This window comes from Eucyclogobius newberryi, unplaced genomic scaffold, assembly GCF_026437365.1.
Source record: "Eucyclogobius newberryi isolate DKJ021-1_F unplaced genomic scaffold, fEucNew1.0.hap1 SCAF_8, whole genome shotgun sequence".
NCBI lineage: Eukaryota > Metazoa > Chordata > Actinopteri > Gobiiformes > Gobiidae > Eucyclogobius > Eucyclogobius newberryi.
Window position 1 is genome coordinate 31,645,857 of NW_027316500.1, and position 22,805 is coordinate 31,668,661.

Genomic DNA, 22,805 nt, shown 5'->3' on the forward strand with positions numbered 1-22,805 from the left:
TAATAGACTTTTAAACTGGTTCTGTCCATTTTTCAGATTTAAATGACTTAATTTTGTCAGTTTTTGCACATAAAATGTCTTATTTCTACATGAAAACATGAGATCATGAAAAACTTGTAATGTAATATTTCTTTACATTTATGAGTAATCGACTGGAAAAGTTTCAAATTGATATCTTTGAATTTAAGATTTTTCCCTATCCACCCGCAGCGTCTGTAAATAACCTAAACTAAAGTACTTCTTTCTTGTCTTTGATCACAGAATTCGGACACTTGCATCTTCTCCTCGACATGTCCAACTCGTCCATCGGCGTCGGCACGGTCCTGCACTGCTCCTACACTCCAGAAACACGGACGTCGTTCCTCTTCCTGGTCATGATCGTGGAGGTTGTAGTCGGTCTTCCCGTGAACCTTTTCGCCCTGTGGATCTTCTGTTTCCGCATGAAATTCTGGAAGCCTCACGCCATCTTCCTTTTCAACCTCATGCTCGCCGACTTCTTGCTTCTGGTGTGCGTCCCTTTCCGAATCGACACGCACTTGCGGGGCGACCACTGGATTTACGGCGAGGTGTCCTGCCGGGTTAACCTCTTCATGTTGGCCGTGAACCGCTCGGCGAGCATCGGGTTCATGACCATCGTGGCTCTCAATCGCTACTTCAAAGTCCTCCACCCGCTGCACTGCGTCAGCCTGATGTCCGGGCGCCTAGCTGTCTGGCTCTCCGTCTCCATATGGTCCGTCGTCGTAATCCTTCGCGTCCCGTTGCTAACTATCGATCTCCTGCATCACAAAGACAATCGCACAATGTGCAGAAGTTTTAGCTCCTACCAAAACCCACCGTTGGCCATTACCGTCCACTACATCGCCTACGTCGCCGAGTTCATCCTTCCTTGGTTTTTGCTCATCTTCTGCTCGGCGAGGATCATTTGGTACTTGAAAAGACAGGAGCAAATCATCCAGCAAAAGAAGTTCAAGAAGGCCATACGATCGGTCACGGTGATCAATCTGGTGTTCACCGTTTGCTTTTTGCCCGCGATCGTCACCGGGCTGGGCAGTTTGGCGATAAAAAAGTTCAATCCGCGCGACTGCGAGGGTTTCCGAAAGACGACGCTGGCTTTCATGGTCAGCATCGGACTCACGTACCTGAACAGCACTCTGGACCCGGTCATCTACACCTTCTCCAGCTCCATGTTCAGGAGCGCGCTCAAAAGTGTCTTCAACAAGATGCAGCGCTGAACTTTAAACTGTAAATAGCTTTGTATGATAGGTCTTATTATTCTGCGACGGAGCATCGTAAACATTTGCAAATACATTCTGGACTCTGGATCGGAGACAAAGCTGAAGTGGAACATAATCTGATTTTAGGGGAGGAGCTGGGATCAACCACAGAATAACACAAAATAGGAAAACTACAGATGGTTTTGTCAAATGGAAACCGTGATGACACATGCGAGTGACATCAGAGTTTGAACACGTTTACCACAAGGATCACCGACACTTGTGGACAAACTCCCAATTTGTAGGTTTTACTGAACAAATATGTCCATTTTGTCAAGCCCAAATGACATTTTTCCATCCATTTGTAATCGAAACGCAAACTCACATGGCATTTCTACCCTGGAAATTCAAAACTGTTGCTCGTTTTTTGTCATTAAGACTTAAAACAATTTGAATTTAGATCTGACATGGATTAATCTTGGTAAATATTTATGGCCCATTTCACTTTAAAAAAAGATTCAGGCTGTTATGTGGTCTCTTACTAGTTCACAAGATCATCAGACTTTTTAGGAACAAAAGATCACATTTTCTCCTGTTTATGTGATTGTTTTAGGGTCAATACTTGTCCAAATGAGTATTTAGTAGTTTCAATAGTATTTTTGGTGTCGATTAGAAGCAGACTTTCAATACTTTTACTTGAATCCTTTCCAAACGGCAGAATGCAGTACAAACGCCTGTAGCTAAAATCGTGGCAGATATTTTCGGCAAAACTACGACATTTTCAACACGAGCGAAAAAGAAATGTCACTTTTAAGAGCAAGAAGATGTCGAGCTTTCTGCCAGTCTTTGTTTCGGTGCGGATCGACCCGGTTTGGTTCTAGTTTGGTGCAAGTTCAGACCCGTTTACGTCCTTCAGTCGCCGTTCAGTCGCGGTTTATTCCACGACTCACTTGCCTCCGTTTTAATCCTTGTTCATTTCCTTCATTTTCGCGAGACTTGAACTGTTTTTGACCGTTTTTGTTTCATGTGAATAGACTCAGCAGCACCAGAGGTATAAACCATCAACCGGGACTACAGCATTTAAAAAAGAAATTGTGAAAAAGCTATGACCAAAACACAGATTTCTTATCTTTCTTATTTCTTTATTTCTAGTTTGATGAAAGTTCAGGCCTGATTTACGACAGTTCAGACCTTTTGTCACAGTTTGGACCTGGTTCAGTTTCTCGACTGCGTCTGTTTTGAAATTCTGACCTTGTTTTCATCACGATTCATTCGTTTTTATCAAGACTAAATCCTGGGTTGGACCTGGTTTGGACCTGGTTTGGACCTGGTTTGGACCTGGTTTGGACCTGGTTTGGACCTGGTTTTTGCTGGTTTGGACCTGGTTTGGACCTGGTATTAGCTGGTTTGGACCTGGTTTCTGCTGGTTTGGACTTGGTTTTTGCTGGTTTAGATCTGTGTTTTGCTGGATTGGACCTGTGTTTTGCTGGTTTGGACCTGGTTTTTGCTGGTTTGGACCTGGGTTTTGCTGGTTTGGACCTGATTTTTGCTGGTTTAGACCTGTTTTTTGCTGGTTTGGACCTGTTTTTTTGCTGGTTTGGACCTGTTTTTTGCTGGTTTGGACCTAGTTTTTGCTGGTTTGGACCTGGTTTGGACCTGTTTTTTGCTGATTTGGACCTGTTTTTTGCTGGTTTGGACCTGGGTTTTGCTGGGTTGGACCTGGTTTTTGCTGGGTTGGACCTGTTTTTGCTGGTTTGGACCTGGTTTTTGCCAGTTTGGACCTGGCTTTTGCTGGTTTGGACCTGATTTTTCCTGGTTTGGACCTGTTTTTGCTGATTTGGACCTGTTTTTTGCTGGTTTGGACCTGGGTTTTGCTGGGTTGGACCTGGTTTTTGCTGGTTTGGACCTGGTTTTTGCCAGTTTGGACCTAGTTTTTTGCTGATTTGGACCTGTTTTTTGCTGGTTTGGACCTGGGTTTTGCTGGGTTGGACCTGGTTTTTGCAGGTTTGGACCTGTTTTTTCCTGGTTTGGACCTGTTTTTTGCTGGTTTGGACCTGTTTTTTGCCAGTTTGGACCTGGTTTTTGCTGGTTTGGACCTGATTTTTCCTGGGTTGGACCTGTTTTTGCTGGTTTGGACCTGGTTTTTGCCAGTTTGGACCTGGCTTTTGCTGGTTTGGACCTGATTTTTCCTGGTTTGGACCTGTTTTTGCTGATTTGGACCTGTTTTTTGCTGGTTTGGACCTGGGTTTTGCTGGGTTGGACCTGGTTTTTGCTGGTTTGGACCTGGTTTTTGCCAGTTTGAACCTAGTTTTTGCTGGTTTGGACCTGATTTTTCCTGGTTTGGACCTGTTTTTGCTGATTTGGACCTGTTTTTGCTGGTTTGGACCTGGGTTTTGCTGGGTTGGACCTGGTTTTTGCAGGTTTGGACTTGTTTTTTCCTGGGTTGGACCTGGTTTTTGCTGGTTTGGACCTGTTTTTTGCCAGTTTGGACCTAGTTTTTGCTGGTTTGGACCTGATTTTTCCTGGTTTGGACCTGTTTTTGCTGATTTGGACCTGTTTTTGCTGGTTTGGACCTGGGTTTTGCTGGGTTGGACCTGGTTTTTGCAGGTTTGGACTTGTTTTTTCCTGGTTTGGACCTGTTTTTTGCTGGTTTGGACCTGGTTTTTGCCAGTTTGGACCTGGTTTTTGCAGGTTTGGACCTGTTTTTTCCTGGTTTGGACCTGTTTTTTCCAGTTTGGACCTGTTTTTTGCTGGTTTGAACCCGGTTTTCGCTGGTTTGGACCTGGTTCAGACTTGGTTTGATCGCGCTTTAGTCCTGGTTTTATCCTCGGCCTTTTGGGTTTGATAATGATAGAATCACGCTGCATCGCGCTGGTCTGAAGTGTGTTTGTTTAATCAGAAAACGATTTCCCGCAGACTTGACGCGTAAACGGTTGCGAACCAGGAATTCAAAATGGAAAAATGCGTTCAAGCAAAACTGTAAATATTTGCACAGGTGAGAGACCAAATCTAACACAAACTATTACTCCACTTTGGACAATCTCTTATTAATTCTAGCACAGAAAGAGCAATTGTTTAAGGTAATAAAGTGATCTGGTGGAAATATCTGTTAAGAAACAACCATTTTATGTTTAATTTAATCCTAAATACTTTCTTAAATTTAAAGGTTGAATGGACGATTTTTTGGCCCAAATCTGAGTCTCATTTCCTCGTGGCGTGGACTGCCGATTAGTCCTGTAGCAATCATAAAACGCACCTACCGCTCACCTGCAGCCGTGTGCGGCTCGTCCCCATGAGCAGCACGTTTTCGCGTGTCTAAGCGCATTGATCTCTCATAATATAGTTCCCTCAGTGTATGGGACAAAATGAAGACGGAGAAAGACAGTTCGAGCTGACTCAGAAGAGACGGAAATCTATGGGAGACGAGAGATGTGATGCGATCCGTCGAGCTAATAAACAGCACGTGTGTTGTATCAGTCTGCACGGGAGAGTGCGCATGTGCACTTCCGCCTGCGTTCTCAAATCGCTGAAAAATTGTCCATTACTCCTTTAACTGCAATTAGATTTACATTTTGATCACGTTTCAAACATGTCCAGGAGGATTTAAACTATTTTTGTGCAGAATAAGAGTAAATGTTGTGGAGTAAAAGATGGTACTTGAAAAGTTGTAGCACTAGTTGAAATGTTTTCAGATTTGAGAAAAAATATTACATTTAATAGTTTTGGGGAAAACAAGTGTTCAAGAATCCCTTGTGTGTTTTTACGGGATGATTTGAGACACAAATATCATTAAAATAAGACATATTGCAGTAAGATAAGATAGGATAAGATATTCCTTTATTGTCCACACATGGGGAAATTGCATTGTTGCAACACAGGTAGATACAGAGGAAAAGGACAGATAACTTGTAGGAAGTTTAAAAAACACTCTTAATAACAGAGTGAGACAATGCTCGTGACACTGTATATCCAACATGAGACTTTTGTATGTTATTTATGTAAGAACTATGGAGCTCCCTGTATGTTCAGTGAACAAGAGTTGTGCTTTGTAAGGTGTATCATCTGTAACATTGGCGCCACCCAACGACAGAGACTCAGTATTACAATGTCTGTAATGTCAAATTCTGAAATAAAATTGTTTTAAAGAAACTGGGTGTACGTTTGCATTTTGAAAGACCTAAATATGCACATCTTCCTCCATCGTCTTGTTTCCACAGAAATATTGACAATGTAGACAGTAGTAAAAATAAAGAAGACAATAAAAGATAAGGATTGTCCGATACCGACTGGTATCATGTCCTTTATCTGCAGTTCCTCCTGAACTTCAGGGGGCAGCAGAGAGCTTTAACCTCAGCGCCCTTCCGCCCTGAGCGCGTGAAGAAGCAGTTTGGGCTGCGTCTCAATTCTCCGACTTCACTTCTTTTCCTCTCCTCGTCCGATATTTTAACACGTCGTCGTGTCTTCAGCTGTCAAACACCTGCGCCATATTAAGTGTTGTTCCCAAGCTCAGAGGAGACAAGGGAAGGAAATCACAGAGGAATAACCAGCGAAGGTTTAGGACGCAGACATAAGTCGCTTTAATCGGTTTTATTTGTCACACATTGAGGAGTTTGGATTGTCACGACCAAACAAGTAAAATAACAGAAACAAAGGAGTAAAAGTCCTAGAATAATAGGATAAGATAAGCCAAAATCTAGTTCTATCTCCTCCTCGCTGTGTCTTCCTCGTCCATTTCCTGCGGAGGAACCGAGGACTCGAGGGCGGAAGGACACGAGGAAAGAGAAATGCGATGACGCCACTGTTGGTTCGTTCCGCGGGAAATCAACGCGGGTCCTAAAAACACCACAAAAAAGTTATTTTGGGGCCTTAAAATTGTTCAAAACAGCGTTCTCACCCGATGACCCGCTACGGACAAACGGCATCAACATATCCACACGTGCACTCCGGGTTTGGACACGTCGCAAAGAGTTAGAAAAGGCTAAAAAGTGACGTTGGAGCTAACTAGATGCTAATGCTAAGCGGGAAGTGAACAGGTGTCGCACTGAAGCGCTTAAAGTTCACGTAAATGCGGTTCTGGTTCTGGTTCTGATCTGCGGAGGAAAAGGCACAAAGGAGACGGTGTCACGGTGTTTTGTTGGCGTTTGCTGTGGTTTAAGTGAAAGTGGAGATGACTTTGGCGCCGTTTAGAAGCAGAAACGCGGATGTGTCGATGGAGAGCGACTCGGACGAAGAGGTGCGACGTTTAAACACTTTTACTGTTATTGCATTAACACGACGCCAATAAAGTCATTTATGTGGCATTTTAGGATCCCCCCCTCATCTTTCAACTGCGTTAATTGTCAAAGTTATTAATTAGTGTTCTCTCGAAAGGACAATAGTTTATTATAAGCTAGCATCATTGACCATATGTTTTATTGTAGCAGCAAAAAATCTGAAAATTCATTGATAAAATTATTTAAATGGACATATTTTGGTATATTTGAGGTTCTCAAATGCAGAAAACTACCAGCCTCAGTGTTTACTTCATTTTTTACCTGACCTTATCACAAACATTTTTTTTTGCGTTTATGAAAAGCAACCATTTAAGTGTAAACAATAAAAAATATTACATTTGTATTAAATATACATTTTGAATGGGAGAAACATCCTGAAAATCAGGAGCTCTCCATCAATGCAGTAGTTGTGCAATAGTTATTAAAGTTTTTGAACGCTCTGTGATTATGCAAGTTCTCCCACTTGAAACATGTTCATCGTTGGTGCATTTCCACTGTGAGGGACAGAAATGCTAAATCACATTGTATGATTTTTAAATAATTTATTTGTCTGTTATTGCTGCAAATAAGTATTTGAAAACCTGTGAAAACCAGTGTTAATATTTGGTACAATGCCTTGTTTACAGTTACAGAGGTCAGACGTGTCCTGTAGTTCTGGACCAGGTTTGCACACGCTGCAGATTTTGGCCACGCCTCCACACAAATCTTCTCTAGATCTGTCAGGTTTCAGGGCTGTTGCTGAGCAACAGTTTCAACTCCAAAGATGTTCTATTGGATTTAGGTCTGAGACTGGCAGGACCACTCCAGAACCTTGATCTACTTCTTACTCCTTGGTTCTCCTGGCTGTGTGCTTCAGGCCATGGTCATGTTTGAAGACTCAGCCACGCCCCATCTTCAATGCTCTGACTGAGAGAAGAAGGTTTGATTCTTCACCTTTTCTTATCATCATTGAACCCCACGAGGTGAGATCTTCATGGAGCTCGTCTAAGGGAGAGTGACATAATCTTCAGCCTCTTCCATGTTCTAACAATTGCTCTAACACTTGATCTTTCTTCACTCAATTGCCCGCTTCTCTTTCCAGTCTTGTGGAGGTCTACAGTTCAGTCTCTGGGGTCTCTCCAGACTTGTGGAGGTTTACAGTTCAGTCCCTGGGGTCTCTCCAGACTTGTGGAGGTTTACAGTTCAGTCCCTGGGGTCTTTCCAGCCTTGTGGAGGTCTACAGTTCAGTCCCTGGGGGTCTTTCCAGTCTTGTGGAGGTCTACAGTTCAGTCCCTGGGGTCTTTCCAGCCTTGTGGAGGTCTACAGTTGAGTCCCTGGGGTCTTTCCAGCCTTGTGGAGGTCTACAGTTCAGTCCCTGGGGTCTTTCCAGCCTTGTGGAGGTCTACAGTTCAGTCCCTGGGGTCTTTCCAGCCTTGTGGAGGTCTACAGTTCAGTCCCTGGGGTCTTTCCATCCTTGTGGAGGTCTACAGTTCAGTCCCTGGGGTCTTTCCAGACTTGTGGAGGTCTACAGTTCAGTCCCTGGGGTCTTTTCAGACTTGTGGAGGTCTACAGTTCAGTCCCTGGGGTCTTTCCAGCCTTGTGGAGGTCTACAGTTCAGTCCCTGGGGTCTTTCCAGCCTTGTGGAGGTCTACAGTTCAGTCCCTGGGGTCTTTCCAGACTTGTGGAGGTCTACAGTTCAGTCCCTGGGGTCTTTTCAGACTTGTGGAGGTCTACAGTTCAGTCCCTGGGGTCTTTCCAGCCTTGTGGAGGTCTACAGTTCAGTCCCTGGGGTCTTTCCAGCCTTGTGGAGGTCTACAGTTCAGTCCCTGGGGTCTTTCCAGCCTTGTGGAGGTCTTCTGACAGCTCTTTGCTCATGGCAGTGGGTGGAGTTTGACTGATTGTGGGCTGGACAGGGGGCATTATGCAGCTAACGAGCTCAAACAGGTGCTGCTAATTTAGATTCAGAGCCTCCATCTTGTCAAAGTGGGAGAACTTGTAAAATCGCAGTGTGAAAATATTGACCCTTTAAATGCCCGTCTTCAGAATGTTTGAAGTTTCAGAGTGAAAGCGTCCGGAGGCAAAATAAAGTCGAAAACGACACATTTTCAACAATGAACTGACATTTACAGGTTAGAAATGTCAGTTTGCTTATCTAATAAAAGAATACACTGTAAATGTGTTTTAAATGTGCTCTGACGTCACGCACACGTCCGACCGCTTTTCATTTGCACAAAAACACGTGGAGTCTTCATAGTTTGTGAGATTCTGTGATTGAACCTTCTCTCCGTCGTTTGTTTAAAATGGTTGTCTTTCCTCCAGACGCTGCCTCTAAACCAGTTCTACCCGTACATCCGCTGTGGACTCTGCTGCGGCTTCCTCATCGACGCCACCACCATCACCGAATGTTTGCACACCTGTGAGTGAAGCTGCGCGCCATCAGTCCAAACTATTCTCTAGTCGACTAATTATTTTATTGGGGTTATATTGATCACAGCAGAAGGGCAGACGCATTGCGAAAGTACACCTTTTTTAAATCTAGAAAAATGCACTTGTTAAAGGTTAAAAAATCCTTAAAGTGAATTGAATAATGATGATAGTCTCACTTATTTTTTGTTAATTTGGTAGAAATGTTTTAAAACATTTTTTTGTCTAGTTTTATTTGATTGAAATCTTGGTTAGATTTATGAAATTTGCTGTGACCTGTGTTTTTAGCTTTTAGATGGGCCAAACTATTTAGTCAACTTTTTAAAAAAAAACTTTTTTTGTTTTTTTTGTTTAAATTTGTTGCATTTAAAAAAAAATGTTTTGTGAATTTTATTTATTTTAATTATTTTATATTTTTTGTTTGCAAACTTTTGACATTTTTGTGATCTTTTGTGTGCATTTTGTGTCATATTTATGGATGTTCTTCTAAGCTCCAGTTTAGTAGTGATATCTGTCCTCCATAGTTTCTGTAGAAATACGTTTTAAACTACTCCACCAGAGCCATTCCTGTGTATATTTTGTACAATCAAATTACTTTAAATCCGTTGTGCCTGCTAAAATACTACTGAAACTTCTTTGCGTCCAAACTCTGTCAAAGCGACCGGACTTCATTGTTGTGTGAATATATAAGTTTATATTTAATTCTTCTGTCTTTGTTTGTCTGCAGTTTGTAAAAGTTGCATCGTGAAGCACTTTTTCTACAGTAACCGATGTCCCACTTGTTCCATCGTCGTGCACCAAACGCAGCCGCACTACAACATCAGGTTCGTCACTTTCTGTAACCATGACGACGCCGGACGTGTTGGCGCCCCGTCGGAGCCTTCTCCAGCGCCATCAGGTGGTTTAAATGGCAAAGGATGGACTTTAGAGTTCTTGTACAGCGCTGCCTTTTGTTTTTTTACAGGCTCTCGTTGGTATTTTCATCTGATTATTTAACAAGTGTATTCTGTTGAAAAATATATATGTTTTATTATTTTCAATGTTTTCAATTTAATAATACACCAAATAGAAAAACGCGACCAGGGAGCAAAGAAAAATTATAATAATACAAATAATGAAAAAAATAATAATGGCACAATATGGTAATACCGTATTTTCCGGAGTATAAGTCGCCAAAAAAAAGCCAAAAAATGCATAATAGAGAAGGAAAAAAACATATTTAAATCGCACTGGAGTATGAAATGCGTTTGTAAGTGTGAAAATAACAAATGATATCACATACAAGTCGCTTGAGTAAAAGTATAAATATAAGTCGCACCCAGGCCAAAACTATGAAAAAAATCCAGAAAATACAGTCCAAGAATACGTGTATATTAATTGAGCTCTCGGGTCATTTTTGACGTTAATTCACGATTTTTATTGAGAGTGTGACAGAAAAACAGTGAAATCTTGAGTTTTCTCTCTTTTGCTCTGACTTGTGACTGTTCCTCAAGTTTGAACTCTCTGAAAGACAAAATAAAGTTAAATGTGACAAAAACAGCCATAAAATAAACATCTTTACGTTCGAGTCAATTTTTTGGGCTTTATATTGAACTAAAAACACTTATGTTACAGCTCATGTTTGTTGTGTTCTTCTTCCTCAGGCCGGACCGACAGCTGCAGGATATCGTTTATAAAATGGTCCCGTTTCTAGAAGAGCGTGAGTAGAAGTTACTCACTTATTTATGTTCATCGTTATGTTTTATTTTGCCCGTTATAATTAACTTTAACCTGTTGTTTTTCTCAGTGGAGAGAGAACAAATGTACCAGTTTTACAAAGAACGAGGTCTGGATGTGCCAAAGTCAGGTAAACGCCAACTTTATTCTAATTTTAGTAGTTTTATGCATGTTTTCATTTAGTGATCAGATATTTACACATTCACACGAGCAAAGATCTGAATTATCACGACTAATCCGCTATTAAAGTCTTTATCTGGACTGTACAAACAGACAGACCCTTTATAACATTATAAACACTTTATCATTAAGTCAAAATAGAATAAACAATTCAGGATTATATACACTTTAGATCTAAAAGCCATCAGTCATTATAATTGTACAACAGAAAATAATCATATCAATCGCGTCAATCCTAAAATAATCCTTAATTGCATTTAAATTCACCACGAAAATACAAGTTGTCCTTTAGGTTATTTGAGTTACTATAGCTAAATAAAGCGTATTTTAAGCAGTGAAAAACACGTGCAGCCCTAGTTACAAAGGCAGAGGTGATTCCACGGCTGTTACCTTGCAACCAGACTGTAAACAAGAGCCACAATAATACCATAAAACACATTTATTTAGTCCAACCATGGTTTAAACGGTCTGTCGTACACTGATGACATCACAGAGGGATTCAGATCATTTTAAACTCTTATTTTTCCAAATTCTCTTCTCAAACTGCAACTTAACGGAAAACTGTGATAAACATTTACCACAGGTTCTACACCACCAAACGAAGTCAGAATTATAAAAACAGAAGAACTGTCACATGGACTTTAAACTTCAGCCTAAACCCTGTAAAATTGTTTCTTTGTGCCTTTTTGAAAATAAATATAAATCATGTTTAGTTTAGTTTGTTTATCAAGCACTATTTTAATATACTTTTCCTGGTTTTGGCATTATATAGTCTCAAAACTCCATAATTTTGCCCCATGATATATATATTTTTTGGCACGTTTTGTCTCGAGAACATAAACATTTCGACTCTGACCCCGCCCCTTCCTCCTCGTCTTCAGTCGCGGCGTTCTCGTCTCCTCCAGGCCCCGTCGCCGTGAAGAAGAAGAAGGAAGTCCCTCCTCAGGCCGTCTTCACCATGCCTCCCGAGCTGGACGTGTCCATCATGCTGGAGTTTGTCGGGTGAGGAACTGTGTGTGTCATTAACCTGGCCACTAGAGGGAGCAGTGTGAAACTCGTCTGTTTTCTGTTTCTGTTGCAGAGCTGAAGAAGGCGTGCAGAGCTATAAGGTACTGAACACAAGTGACGACGTGCTTTTGTTTCTTGACCGTTTAAAAATCATTTGAACAAGTTGAATAATACCAGACATTTTCTGCGTGTAACATTTTAAGTGTAAATCTTTAAAATTGTAGTAACTTGAAACAGGTTTTTAAAGTCTATACGACATGTTTGTTCTAATTATGATGCATAGTCCCTGTGGTAGTTTAAAGTTATTTCCCGTTTTGTGAAGAAAATGTAACGACAAGTTGAAAATTACGGGAAGCAGTGCCGAGTTCTGCAACAGAATTCCTCTGTGATGTCATCAAAAAGCGCCATTCCATCAAAAACGCAGAGAAACTTTGCACGCGACCGGCACCTTTTTATGACAGTTTAAACATTTAACAAAATAAAGGTATAATTATTCGTCAAATCATAACTATTGGAGGATTTATGTGGCTTTTGGCTCTAGTTTACAATCTGGTTTCTAAGTAACAGTTGTGGTATTGCCTCTGCCTGTGTCATATTTGCTGGACTTTATAAATATCACCAAAATTGCCAAATTGGAGCAAAACTGTTGTGTAAAATGTGAAACATAATCGCATTCCCTTTGTTTTACTGAAAACTGCAGTTTAACGTGTCGCATGGACTTTAAATGACGAAGCGCAGTGGCCGTTTCCTGGTCTGGTCAGAAGTCTGACCGAGCACCGGAGCCTGCGTCGGTGGAGATTTAAAACACGTTTTTAACCGTCCAAACGGCTCTCGACGGTGGAGCTCTCAACAGCTCGACATGTTCTGCAGGACTCTGAAAGCGAGGTTCATGTGTCTGCTTCTGTCTTTCTGCACCATGAGAAATGAGCACTAAAAACAATGCATCGCGCGGCAAACAATGTCATTATGATCAAAAACACAGAGTCTATATTTAGTTTAGGGTCAGAAATATAATGTACAGTGCAGCCGTATTTCCACTGCTTCAGTTTTTCCTTTTTGAAAATACCAGATTTTGCACCTCATTTTCATTTGTTCCTCTAATTACACCTGACAGATTCTCAGCGTTCTAATACGACATTTGACTAAATATTGTTTTGTGCCACATTCTTGGGACAAAGCGAGTTTCAACAAAGATGTTAACATTTAACACGCACTTGATCCGTTTTGTAATTTCGTGTGTAATGTGTGTGTCATGTGTGCGTGCGTTAAATGTTGTATGTAATGTGTGCGTGCGTTAAATGTTGTATGTAATGTGTGTGTGTTAAATGTTCTATGTAATGTGTGTGTGCGCGCGCTAAATGTATGTGTGTGTGTGTGCGCGCTAAATGTATGTGTGTGTGTGTGCGCGCGCTAAATGTATGTAATGTGTGTGCGCGCTAAATGTATGTGTGTGTGTGTGCGCGCTAAATGTATGTGTGTGTGTGTGTGTGTGCTAAATGTATGTAATGTGTGTGCGCGCTAAATGTATGTAATGTGTGTGCGCGCTAAATGTATGTGTGTGTGTGTGCGCGCTAAATGTATGTGTGTGTGTGTGTGTGTGTGCGCGCTAAATGTATGTAGTGTGTGTGCGCGCTAAATGTATGTAATGTGTGTGCGCGCTAAATGTATGTAATGTGTGTGTGTGTGCTAAATGTATGTAATGTGTGTGTGTGTGTGCTAAATGTATGTAATGTGTGTATGTGTGTGTGCTAAATGTATGTAATGTGTGTGTGTGTGTGCTAAATGTATGTAATGTGTGTATGTGTGTGTGCTAAATGTATGTAATGTGTGTGTGTGTGTGTGTGTGTGCTAAATGTATGTAGTGTGTGTGTGTGTGTGTGTGTGTGTGTGCTGAATGTATGTAGTGTGTGTGTGTGCTAAATGTATGTAATGTGTGTGTGTGTGCTAAATGTATGTAATGTGTGTGTGTGTGCTAAATGTATGTAATGTGTGTGTGTGTGCTAAATGTATGTAATGTGTGTGTGCTAAATGTATGTAATGTGTGTGTGCTAAATGTATGTAATGTGTGTGTGCTAAATGTATGTAATGTGTGTGTGTGTGTGCTAAATGTATGTAATGTGTGTGTGCTAAATGTATGTAATGTGTGTGTGCTAAATGTATGTAGTGTGTGTGTGTGTGCTAAATGTATGTAATGTGTGTGTGCGCTAAATGTATGTAATGTGTGTGTGCGCTAAATGTATGTAGTGTGTGTGTGTGTGCGCTAAATGTATGTAATGTGTGTGTGTGTGTGCGCTAAATGTATGTAATGTGTGTGTGTGTGTGCTAAATGTATGTAATGTGTGTGTGTGTGTGCTAAATGTATGTAATGTGTGTATGTGTGTGTGCTAAATGTATGTAATGTGTGTGTGTGTGTGCTAAATGTATGTAATGTGTGTATGTGTGTGTGCTAAATGTATGTAATGTGTGTGTGTGTGTGTGTGTGTGCTAAATGTATGTAGTGTGTGTGTGTGTGTGTGTGTGTGTGCTGAATGTATGTAGTGTGTGTGTGTGCTAAATGTATGTAATGTGTGTGTGTGTGCTAAATGTATGTAATGTGTGTGTGTGTGCTAAATGTATGTAATGTGTGTGTGTGTGCTAAATGTATGTAATGTGTGTGTGCTAAATGTATGTAATGTGTGTGTGCTAAATGTATGTAATGTGTGTGTGCTAAATGTATGTAATGTGTGTGTGTGTGTGCTAAATGTATGTAATGTGTGTGTGCTAAATGTATGTAATGTGTGTGTGCTAAATGTATGTAGTGTGTGTGTGTGTGCTAAATGTATGTAATGTGTGTGTGCGCTAAATGTATGTAATGTGTGTGTGCGCTAAATGTATGTAGTGTGTGTGTGTGTGCGCTAAATGTATGTAATGTGTGTGTGTGTGTGCGCTAAATGTATGTAATGTGTGTGTGTGTGCGCTAAATGTATGTAATGTGTGTGTGTGTGCGCTAAATGTATGTAATGTGTGCGTGTGTGTGTGCTAAATGTATGTAATGTGTGCGTGTGTGCGCGTTAAATGTATGTAATGTGCGTGTGTGCGCGTTAAATGTATGTAATGTGCGCGTGTGCGCGTTAAATGTATGTAATGTGCGCGTGTGCGCGTTAAATGTATGTAATGTGCGTGTGCGCGTTAAATGTATGTAATGTGCGCGTGTGCGCGTTAAATGTATGTAATGTGCGCGTGTGCGCGTTAAATGTATGTAATGTGCGCGCGCGCGTTTTAAATGTATGTAATGCGCGCGTTTTAAATGTATGTAATGTGCGCGCGCGTTTTAAATGTATGTAATGTGCGCGCGCGTTTTAAATGTATGTAATGTAGTGTGTGTGCGCGCGCGCGTGCTCGCGTGTTAATTGTTGAATGTAGTGTGTGTGTGCGCGTGCATGTTAAATGTTGTATTTAATGTGCATTTGCACACGTTAAATGCGGTGTGTAAAGTGTGTGCACTTTAGATGTTGTAAGTAATGTGTGTGTGCGTGTTAAATGTTGTGTGTAATGTGTTTGTGCGCGTTAAATGTAAATGTATGTGTGCGCGTTAGATGTTGTATTTAATGTGTGTTTGCACGCGTTAAATGTTGTGTGTAATGTGTGTGCGCGTTAGATGGTGTATGTAATGTGTGTGCGTGCGGTAAATGTTGTATGTAATGTGTGTGCGCTAAATGTTGTATGTAATGTGTGTGTGCGCGTTAGATGTTGTATTTAATGTGTGTTTGCACGCGTTAAATGTGTGTGTTGGGAGATTCTCCTTTAGTCTCCAGAGGAGGCCTCGCTTGACCTTTTTATAATCAAGGGCTTGGTCTCCTCTCTTCCCGATTCTTTTGGTTCCGGTGGTGGCTGTTCTCAAATAAAGACTGAACTCAGATCTTTTTCTGTATTTAATAAAGTGCATCTTGTAAACTACCTGGATTATTGAAATCAAGGGAGAGATGGAATTGCATCTGTCCTTAACCTCCGCAATCTCACCTCTGCCCTCTTACATTACAAAAGTCACATCCTATCCTTGGCCGAGCCCCCCAAGGGATATGGCTCCCCCCATGAGGATCAATCAGTCTGTGTGTGTGTAATACGACACTTGTCGTACCTGTTTTAACCACCATTTGTTTCAAGCCCTAAATCTTGAGTGTCCGTGCGTGTGTAATATAAATATATCAAACAATATCATTATCTAAACGTGTGCGTGCGTGCTTTAAATGTTGTATGTAATGTGTGTGTGCGCTTTAAATGTTGTGTGTAATGTGTGTGTGCGCTTTAAATGTTGTGTGTAATGTGTGTGTGCGCTTTAAATGTTGTATGTAATGTGTGTGCGTTTAATGTTGTATTTAATGTGTGTGTATGTGTTATATGTAATGTGTGTGTGTGTGTTATATGTAATGTGTGTGTTTGTGTTCAGCCGCTGGAGCGTCGTTTTGTGCGAGTTTCTGGAGAGGCAACGATCCGCCACGTCGAGCTGTTCATCAGGAAGAAGATGGAGCTGGGCCCGAGCTGCCAGGTTTGTTTACATCTGATCCGCTTGAAAGACGTGAACGACACGACCAGAGCGCGGAACGACGCGTCAAGAACGCCGAACGACTTCGATAAGAACGCGGAATGACACAATAAGAATGGGGATAAGAACACTAAACAACACAACATCCCTGTAAAAAGGTGTGGATAATCCCTGGAGACCACAACTACTATAATAACTTGGGTTTGATGTTCCTGGTTACCTGACTTAGGAGCTATTGAAAAGAATCCTTGATTCTTAAAAATATACAACAGATTAAATTTAAAAAGTAAAAGGTGTGCGTGATACCTGTAAACTCAAACTACATAGTCACTTAGCATTTACTATCTAGGTTACCTGACTTAAGGGCTATTGAAAAGAATCCTTGATTTTTGACAACAAATATTCCTTAATCTACAAAGGGTTACATTTTTAACCCAGGACTATGGCACCTAGGATTAGTCTTTGTCCATTTTTCAGATTAAAATACGTACGTTTTTGTACTTAAAACGCCTTAGTTCTAAAGAAAAACATAGACCCGACATAAACCTGTAATAAAAAAATTCTTACTTTTGCAGTGAAAAAGTCACTGAATTTAAGATCAAGGCTCATTTTGAAAGATCACATGAAAGATCAATTTGTGTGGAGTGTGTGTGTGTCAGTGTGTGTGTTTGTGTGTGTGTGTTTGTGTGTGTGTTTTTGTGTGTGTGTGTGTGTCTGTGTGTGTGCGTGTTTGTGTGTGTGTGTGTGTCTGTGTGTGTGTCTGTGAGTGTTTGTGTGAGTGTGTGTGTGTGTTTGTGTGTGTGTTTGTCTGTGTGTGTGATTGTGTGTGTGTCTGTGTGTTTGTTTGTGTGTGTGTGTTTGTGTGTGTGTGCGTGCGTGTGTGTTTGAGTGTGTCAGTGTGTGTGTGTGTGTGTGTTTGTGTGTGTGTGTGTGTTTGTGAGTGTGTTTATGTGTGTGTGTGAGTGTGTGTGTGTTTGAGTGTGTGTGTCTGTGAGTGTGTGTTTGTGTGTGTGTGTGTGTGTGTGTGCGTGTGTGTGTGTGTGTGGAAGTGTATGTGTGTGTGTGTCTGTGTGTGTGTGTGTGAGTGTGTTAGTGTGTGTGTGTGTGTTTGTTTGTGTTTGTGTTTGTGTGTGTGTATTTGTGAGTGTGTGTGTGTGTGTGTGCGTGTGTGTGTGATTGTGTGAGTGTGTTTGTGTGTGTGTGTGTTTGTTTCTTCTTCTGTATCTGTTCTTCTGTATCTACCTCTGTATCTACCGCGTTGCACCAATGAAATTTCCCCATGTGGGACAATAAAGGAATATCTTATCTTAGGCCGTGGCTGGAGAGTCGTGGCGCGGTCAAATGGCCGCGCAGTTTCAGGGACCGCAGCATTTCCCTTATAGCCCGTTATAGCCTCATGCCTAACATTAACCCTAACCTTAACCCTAACCTTAACCCTAACATTAACCCTAACATTAACCCTAACATTAACCCTAACCTTAACCCTAACATTAACCCTAACATTAACCCTAACATTAACCCTAACATTAACCCTAACCTTAACCCTAACCTTAACCCTAACCTTAACCCTAACCTTAACCCTAACCTTAACCCGGCGCGGTCTAAAACTGCGCTAAAACGCGGTCAAATAGCGGCGCAGTTTCAGGAGCCGCGGCGCGCACCCGTCACAAAATAACATGGCTTTTTTGGCCGCACGCCGCGGCTCTGCAGACACTCATAAAATAACTTCAATTTTACTTTTTTGAAGAAAATACCCAATTTTTCTTCTAAAATAATCATATTTTCTTTAATTGAACTGAAAAGTCCTAGTTTACTTCAGAAATGGTCACTCAACCATGACTCAAGAATAAACACATTTTTCTTCTAAGAATGTTATTTTTGTCTTAACATTGTGACCTAAACATTATTGATGAACCTAATCATCTTCTCTAAACTGGATGTGGATTTATTATGAAGCACGTCACGCAGACATTTGTCACTTTGTTATAGTGCCCACACATTTTCGGCTCACGAGCTACTTTCATATTCGATAAAGCCCGAAGATCTACCTAGAGATCTAAATGATTGTATAATTTAGTATTTTTATTTTCAGTATTAAACAGGGTTTTATATTTGTTTTACCATAATTAGGCTATAGAAACACAATGTAGGCTTTCATTAATAGCCTTATTGTGTATCATATACAAATGTGCAATATAAAATGGAGAGAGAAAATCTGCTATTTAACTAGACCATTTAATACAGCTGAAAATAAAATATACTGACCACAACTACGCTAAATGATAGAAGGTTCGAGCTTAACCAGAACTTCATCTCTTTCCTCTGCGTTACACAGCGTGCACTTCGGCGCTTTCGGCCGCGCTTTGGCGCGCCGGCCGTGTTTCGGCGCGCTTCAGCCCTTTCTGGAGCTTTCCGGCATTTTCCGGAGCTTCGGCATGTTCCGGCGCTTTCCAGCTCTTCCACCGCGCTTCGGCGCGATCAACCCTCATACCTCTGCGATCGACTGGTTGATCATGAATACTTTATCCGAACGTGACAGAACCATCATCAAATATACCGTCTCAGGGTTCAGAGTAAGGATTTTCACTTGTATAGCGGTGCTGCTACACAATCCGCAATTTTTTTCAAATTTGTATAGCAATTTGATAATTGCATAGCAAAACACAAAAGTGACTAACAATCAATATTTTCCATTGATGTAACAAGATTATTTATTTCAAATGTATTTGTAAATATTCTATTTTTAAAAAAACTATTCAACTTTTGAACTCTTAATTTTTTTCTAAATAAAATAGAAAACTTGCAAATAAAATTATTTGTTGAACAAATTAATTAACACCAAGTCACAACTTTCTTCCATATCATCATCATCATCAGATGACTATTTGCATGAGTCTCATTTACATATTGTCTTTACACTCACTAGTTACATATCACCACCAGTCGTCATGACGATGAGCTGTTTGTATCAGAATGACTTCTCTTACACACACAACACGTTTTGGTTTTGTCCTGGACATGAGTGAGTTTGACCCTTTGAATTCCACATCCTCAGTGTTCTCGGGGTGAAAACGGGAGCGCGCGGAGGCGACGAGGGGTTTTACTAGATCTCACTGATCTCACGACAATAACTAATACACAATAACTACATGTTACACATAGTTGTGTGTTACACATAGTTATGTGTAACACACAACTACGTGAGATCAGCGAGACGCGGCGCTCATAAAGCGACTCATCGCCGCCGCGCGCTCCCGGCGGCTCCTCCAGCGCAGCAGTTTTCGTACGCGCGATCTGTGACAGCAGCGGGACCCGTCAAGTGTGTCATGCTGTTATTGACGATCGATTGACGAGTGATCGGTGCTTTTTAGGCGCTTTGGTTATACAATTGAACACATATTTTTGTATCGCAAAAGCTGCGATACAAAAGCACTTTTTTCTGACGAACTCATCGCATTTGAGAGAAATTGCGTCGCATTTTGCGATGCGATACCGCTTATTCTGAACCCTGCGTCTCATCAAATATACCGTCTGCTCGTTTTTGTCGTTTTCAACCAAGAGTTGGCATGGAAACAACGTCTTGTTTTGTCTCAGGTGGATGTGGTGTGTGGAGACCATCTTCTGGACCAGTTTCAGTCGCTCAAAGAGGTCCAGAGCGCGGTGGGAGAAGACGCTCTGCAGGTAGAAACTATACACTCTGCATATTATTATATACTCTACTTAAAGGGCCCGTGAGAGGTTTATACGACCTTCTAATTTAGACTTTATTTGGTGTGTTTGTACCTGTTGTACATATAAATGATAGTTTTACACCAATCGAGCTGGTATTTGTGGAGAAAACGTTGAAAAATCTGTAGAAAATGACATGAAATAACATCACACCAGGGACACTCATTCCAGTCTAAGTTTATGCAGAATTTACACAAAGAAAAAACTTTTTTTGACTCTCTAAACTAATTCATCAAAAAAGTTGCTCTCATATAATTTTATTTGTGCAATAAAAGTATTAGATTGTCCCAGTGTTTTCTGGGTAATTTCCTATTTTGATGTCATCAATTGCAAACAGGAAGTGAAATTATAACCTTAAAAAAAAAGTGCTACTCTGTGATAACATTTGTATAAATTGATATATATTTAAATTAATATATTTATCTTAACTGCGTTTCAGTTCAATGAGTCGTTTGACCTGTAGGGGGCGCTTTAAGCATTCATTTTGAGGAATTAAATCCCTTATCTTTGATGCTAAATGTAGACGATTACACCTTATGATGCACCTTTCTGGCTCACAATACGACAACATCACGATTTTACGATGATGTATAATTTATTTTAGAACGTTTTTCTGTCAAACCGCGACCGGCAAAGACTCCAAATGCGACATGCAGTTTTCATCCTGAAAACAAGTTTCCCTCATCGATACCGTATCGCCACATTTAGTATCCCAACATCTCAATATTTTTGGCACTGTTTGTAAAGTTTGTATTTGACTAAAAATTTGAAGCATTTGTTTTAATGACTTTTAAACGTCTTGTTGTAATGTTAATATTGTTGTGATGTTTTTACGATGGACTCGTCTCCGCTGAAGCCAAATCTTCTGCCTGCTTTGTCCTTCATCATTCGTCAGTTATTTCACGAGATTTCCTGCGTTTCAGGACGGACTGTTGGTGCTTCACTTCGGCCTCGTTCTTCCTTCTCCCTGAAGAGCTGGAAAATGCTCTAAAATCATCTCGAACTCTCCTCGACACGCGACGGTCGGGGTTCACATATCGTACGTTTCCTCGCTGGCGTTACTTTGGAAACAGTTTGTTTTTCAGGTACATTTTGAGTCCGAATGTGTTGAAAAGAAGATCTTTACCAAGCCGTCGGATTTAAAGTCCCTCTTGCAGCTAAATGTTCAATCAAGTGTTTGTAACTTTCATTCTTGTTGTTTTTGAAGGGGAAAAAACTATAATTTTGCTCATGTTTTATTTAACTCTCAAAGCGACGGTTGAAACGGCTTTTTCTTTTACAAATGGAATTATTAAATGTGAGTCGCTGCAGGTGAATAATTAGAAATATGAAATTTAAAGATTTGTTTTGGAAACTTTTGATGTCGTATTTTATCTGGTCATAGTTTAATGTAGAGATAGGGCGTTTTTTGTGTAAAAACTGACGAGATTGCTCACATTTGGGACATTAAATCAGAAAAATTTACAGAACCAGGTTTAATTTGTTGATACATTAGATACAAAAACATTTACATTTTGGATTTATTATTTGGTTTTTGAGAACTAAATTTGATGGAAAATTTACCCCCAAAAAATGTTTTACCTAATTATTTTAGGAATTAAAACTTAAATAAAATCACGTTTTGAATTGGACCTCAACAAGATTTTGACAGAAAGAATTAAGAAAAAGCTTGTACAGTTTGGAGCATGTAAGATCTGATTTAAGGTCTGATTTTTATGTATTTTTTAAAGTTTCAATGTCCCAGAAGAATCTATGAATGCCGAGGATTAAATAAAGATAATTTGACATATTTAGGAGCAGATTAAACCCCTAAAAAATTCCTTTTTCGCCTGAACGTTTTATTAACTTTGCGTCCGTCGGCTGTAATTCTGCACATTTATGTTTTTACTTTTTCTGAAATGTCCAAAACCTCAGACACTGTGAAACAACTTCTTTTGATCCGTTGTACATAGGAAATGGCTTTTGCGTATTTATATCGTTTTTGTCGTATTTGTTGTTCAGGGCTTCGAACCAAAGGGCTGATTTCTGTGTGAGGAAATGAAAAAAGCTGCTAACATTTATGAGTCTCGTTTGTACTTGTGCTTCTGTTTTTAATGAATAAAAAAACATGAAATCTACATTATATAGATGTGTTTTCTTTATACGAAGCATCAAACTTAAAAAGACAAAAAATATTTTCTTTTCTTTATTTTTATAAGTTTAAAGGTTTAATGGACGATTTTTTTGGCCCAAATCTGAGTCTTATTTCCTCGTGGCGTGGACTGACGATTAGTCCTGCCACGTATCAATCATGAAACGCACCTACCGCTCACCTGCAGCTGCGTGTGGCTCGTCTCACGTTTCCGCGTGTCTAAGCGCATTGATCTATGATAATATAGTTCCCTCAGTGTACGGGACACGATGAAGACGGAGAAAGACAGTTCGAGCTGTCTCTGAAGAAGACTGAAATCTACGGGAGACGAGAGATGTGATGCGATCCGTCGCGCTAATAAACAAACGCACGTGTGTGTCGTATCAGTCCGCACGGGATAGTGGCATGTGCACTTCCGCCTGCGTTCTCAAATCGCCTTTAAGCATTATATAAGTATAAGCATTATATAAGGATAAGTGTGTGTGCTCTGGCCTGTGCAAGCACAGACTTGTATTCACTTACACAATCTGTGCATGCATGTAAGTTTGAATGTGTGTTTGCATGGATCTGAGGTAATATGTGTATATGAATTATGTTTTCTGTCTTCACAAGGTTGGCACACACCGTTG

The 22,805-nt window shown here is 40.5% G+C and overlaps 2 protein-coding genes across 2 annotated transcripts; both read left to right on the plus strand.

Moving 5' to 3' along the window:
- Window positions 1-265: 265 nt before the first annotated feature.
- Window positions 266-1,344, plus strand: hcar1-3 (hydroxycarboxylic acid receptor 1-3). The gene has a single exon (XM_072437166.1). The coding sequence runs from the start codon at window positions 291-293 to the stop codon at window positions 1,230-1,232; it is 942 nt and encodes a 313-aa protein (XP_072293267.1). The 5' UTR covers window positions 266-290; the 3' UTR covers window positions 1,233-1,344.
- A 4,554-nt stretch (window positions 1,345-5,898) lies between these two features.
- pcgf6 (polycomb group ring finger 6) lies at window positions 5,899-22,091 on the plus strand. Its single transcript, XM_072437168.1, has 10 exons — window positions 5,899-6,447; window positions 8,786-8,882; window positions 9,618-9,714; window positions 10,534-10,589; window positions 10,677-10,736; window positions 11,668-11,788; window positions 11,868-11,895; window positions 16,221-16,319; window positions 19,911-19,997; window positions 20,969-22,091. The coding sequence occupies exons 1-10, from the start codon at window positions 6,382-6,384 to the stop codon at window positions 21,014-21,016; spliced, it is 759 nt and encodes a 252-aa protein (XP_072293269.1). The 5' UTR covers window positions 5,899-6,381; the 3' UTR covers window positions 21,017-22,091.
- The last annotated feature ends 714 nt before the right edge of the window (window positions 22,092-22,805 follow it).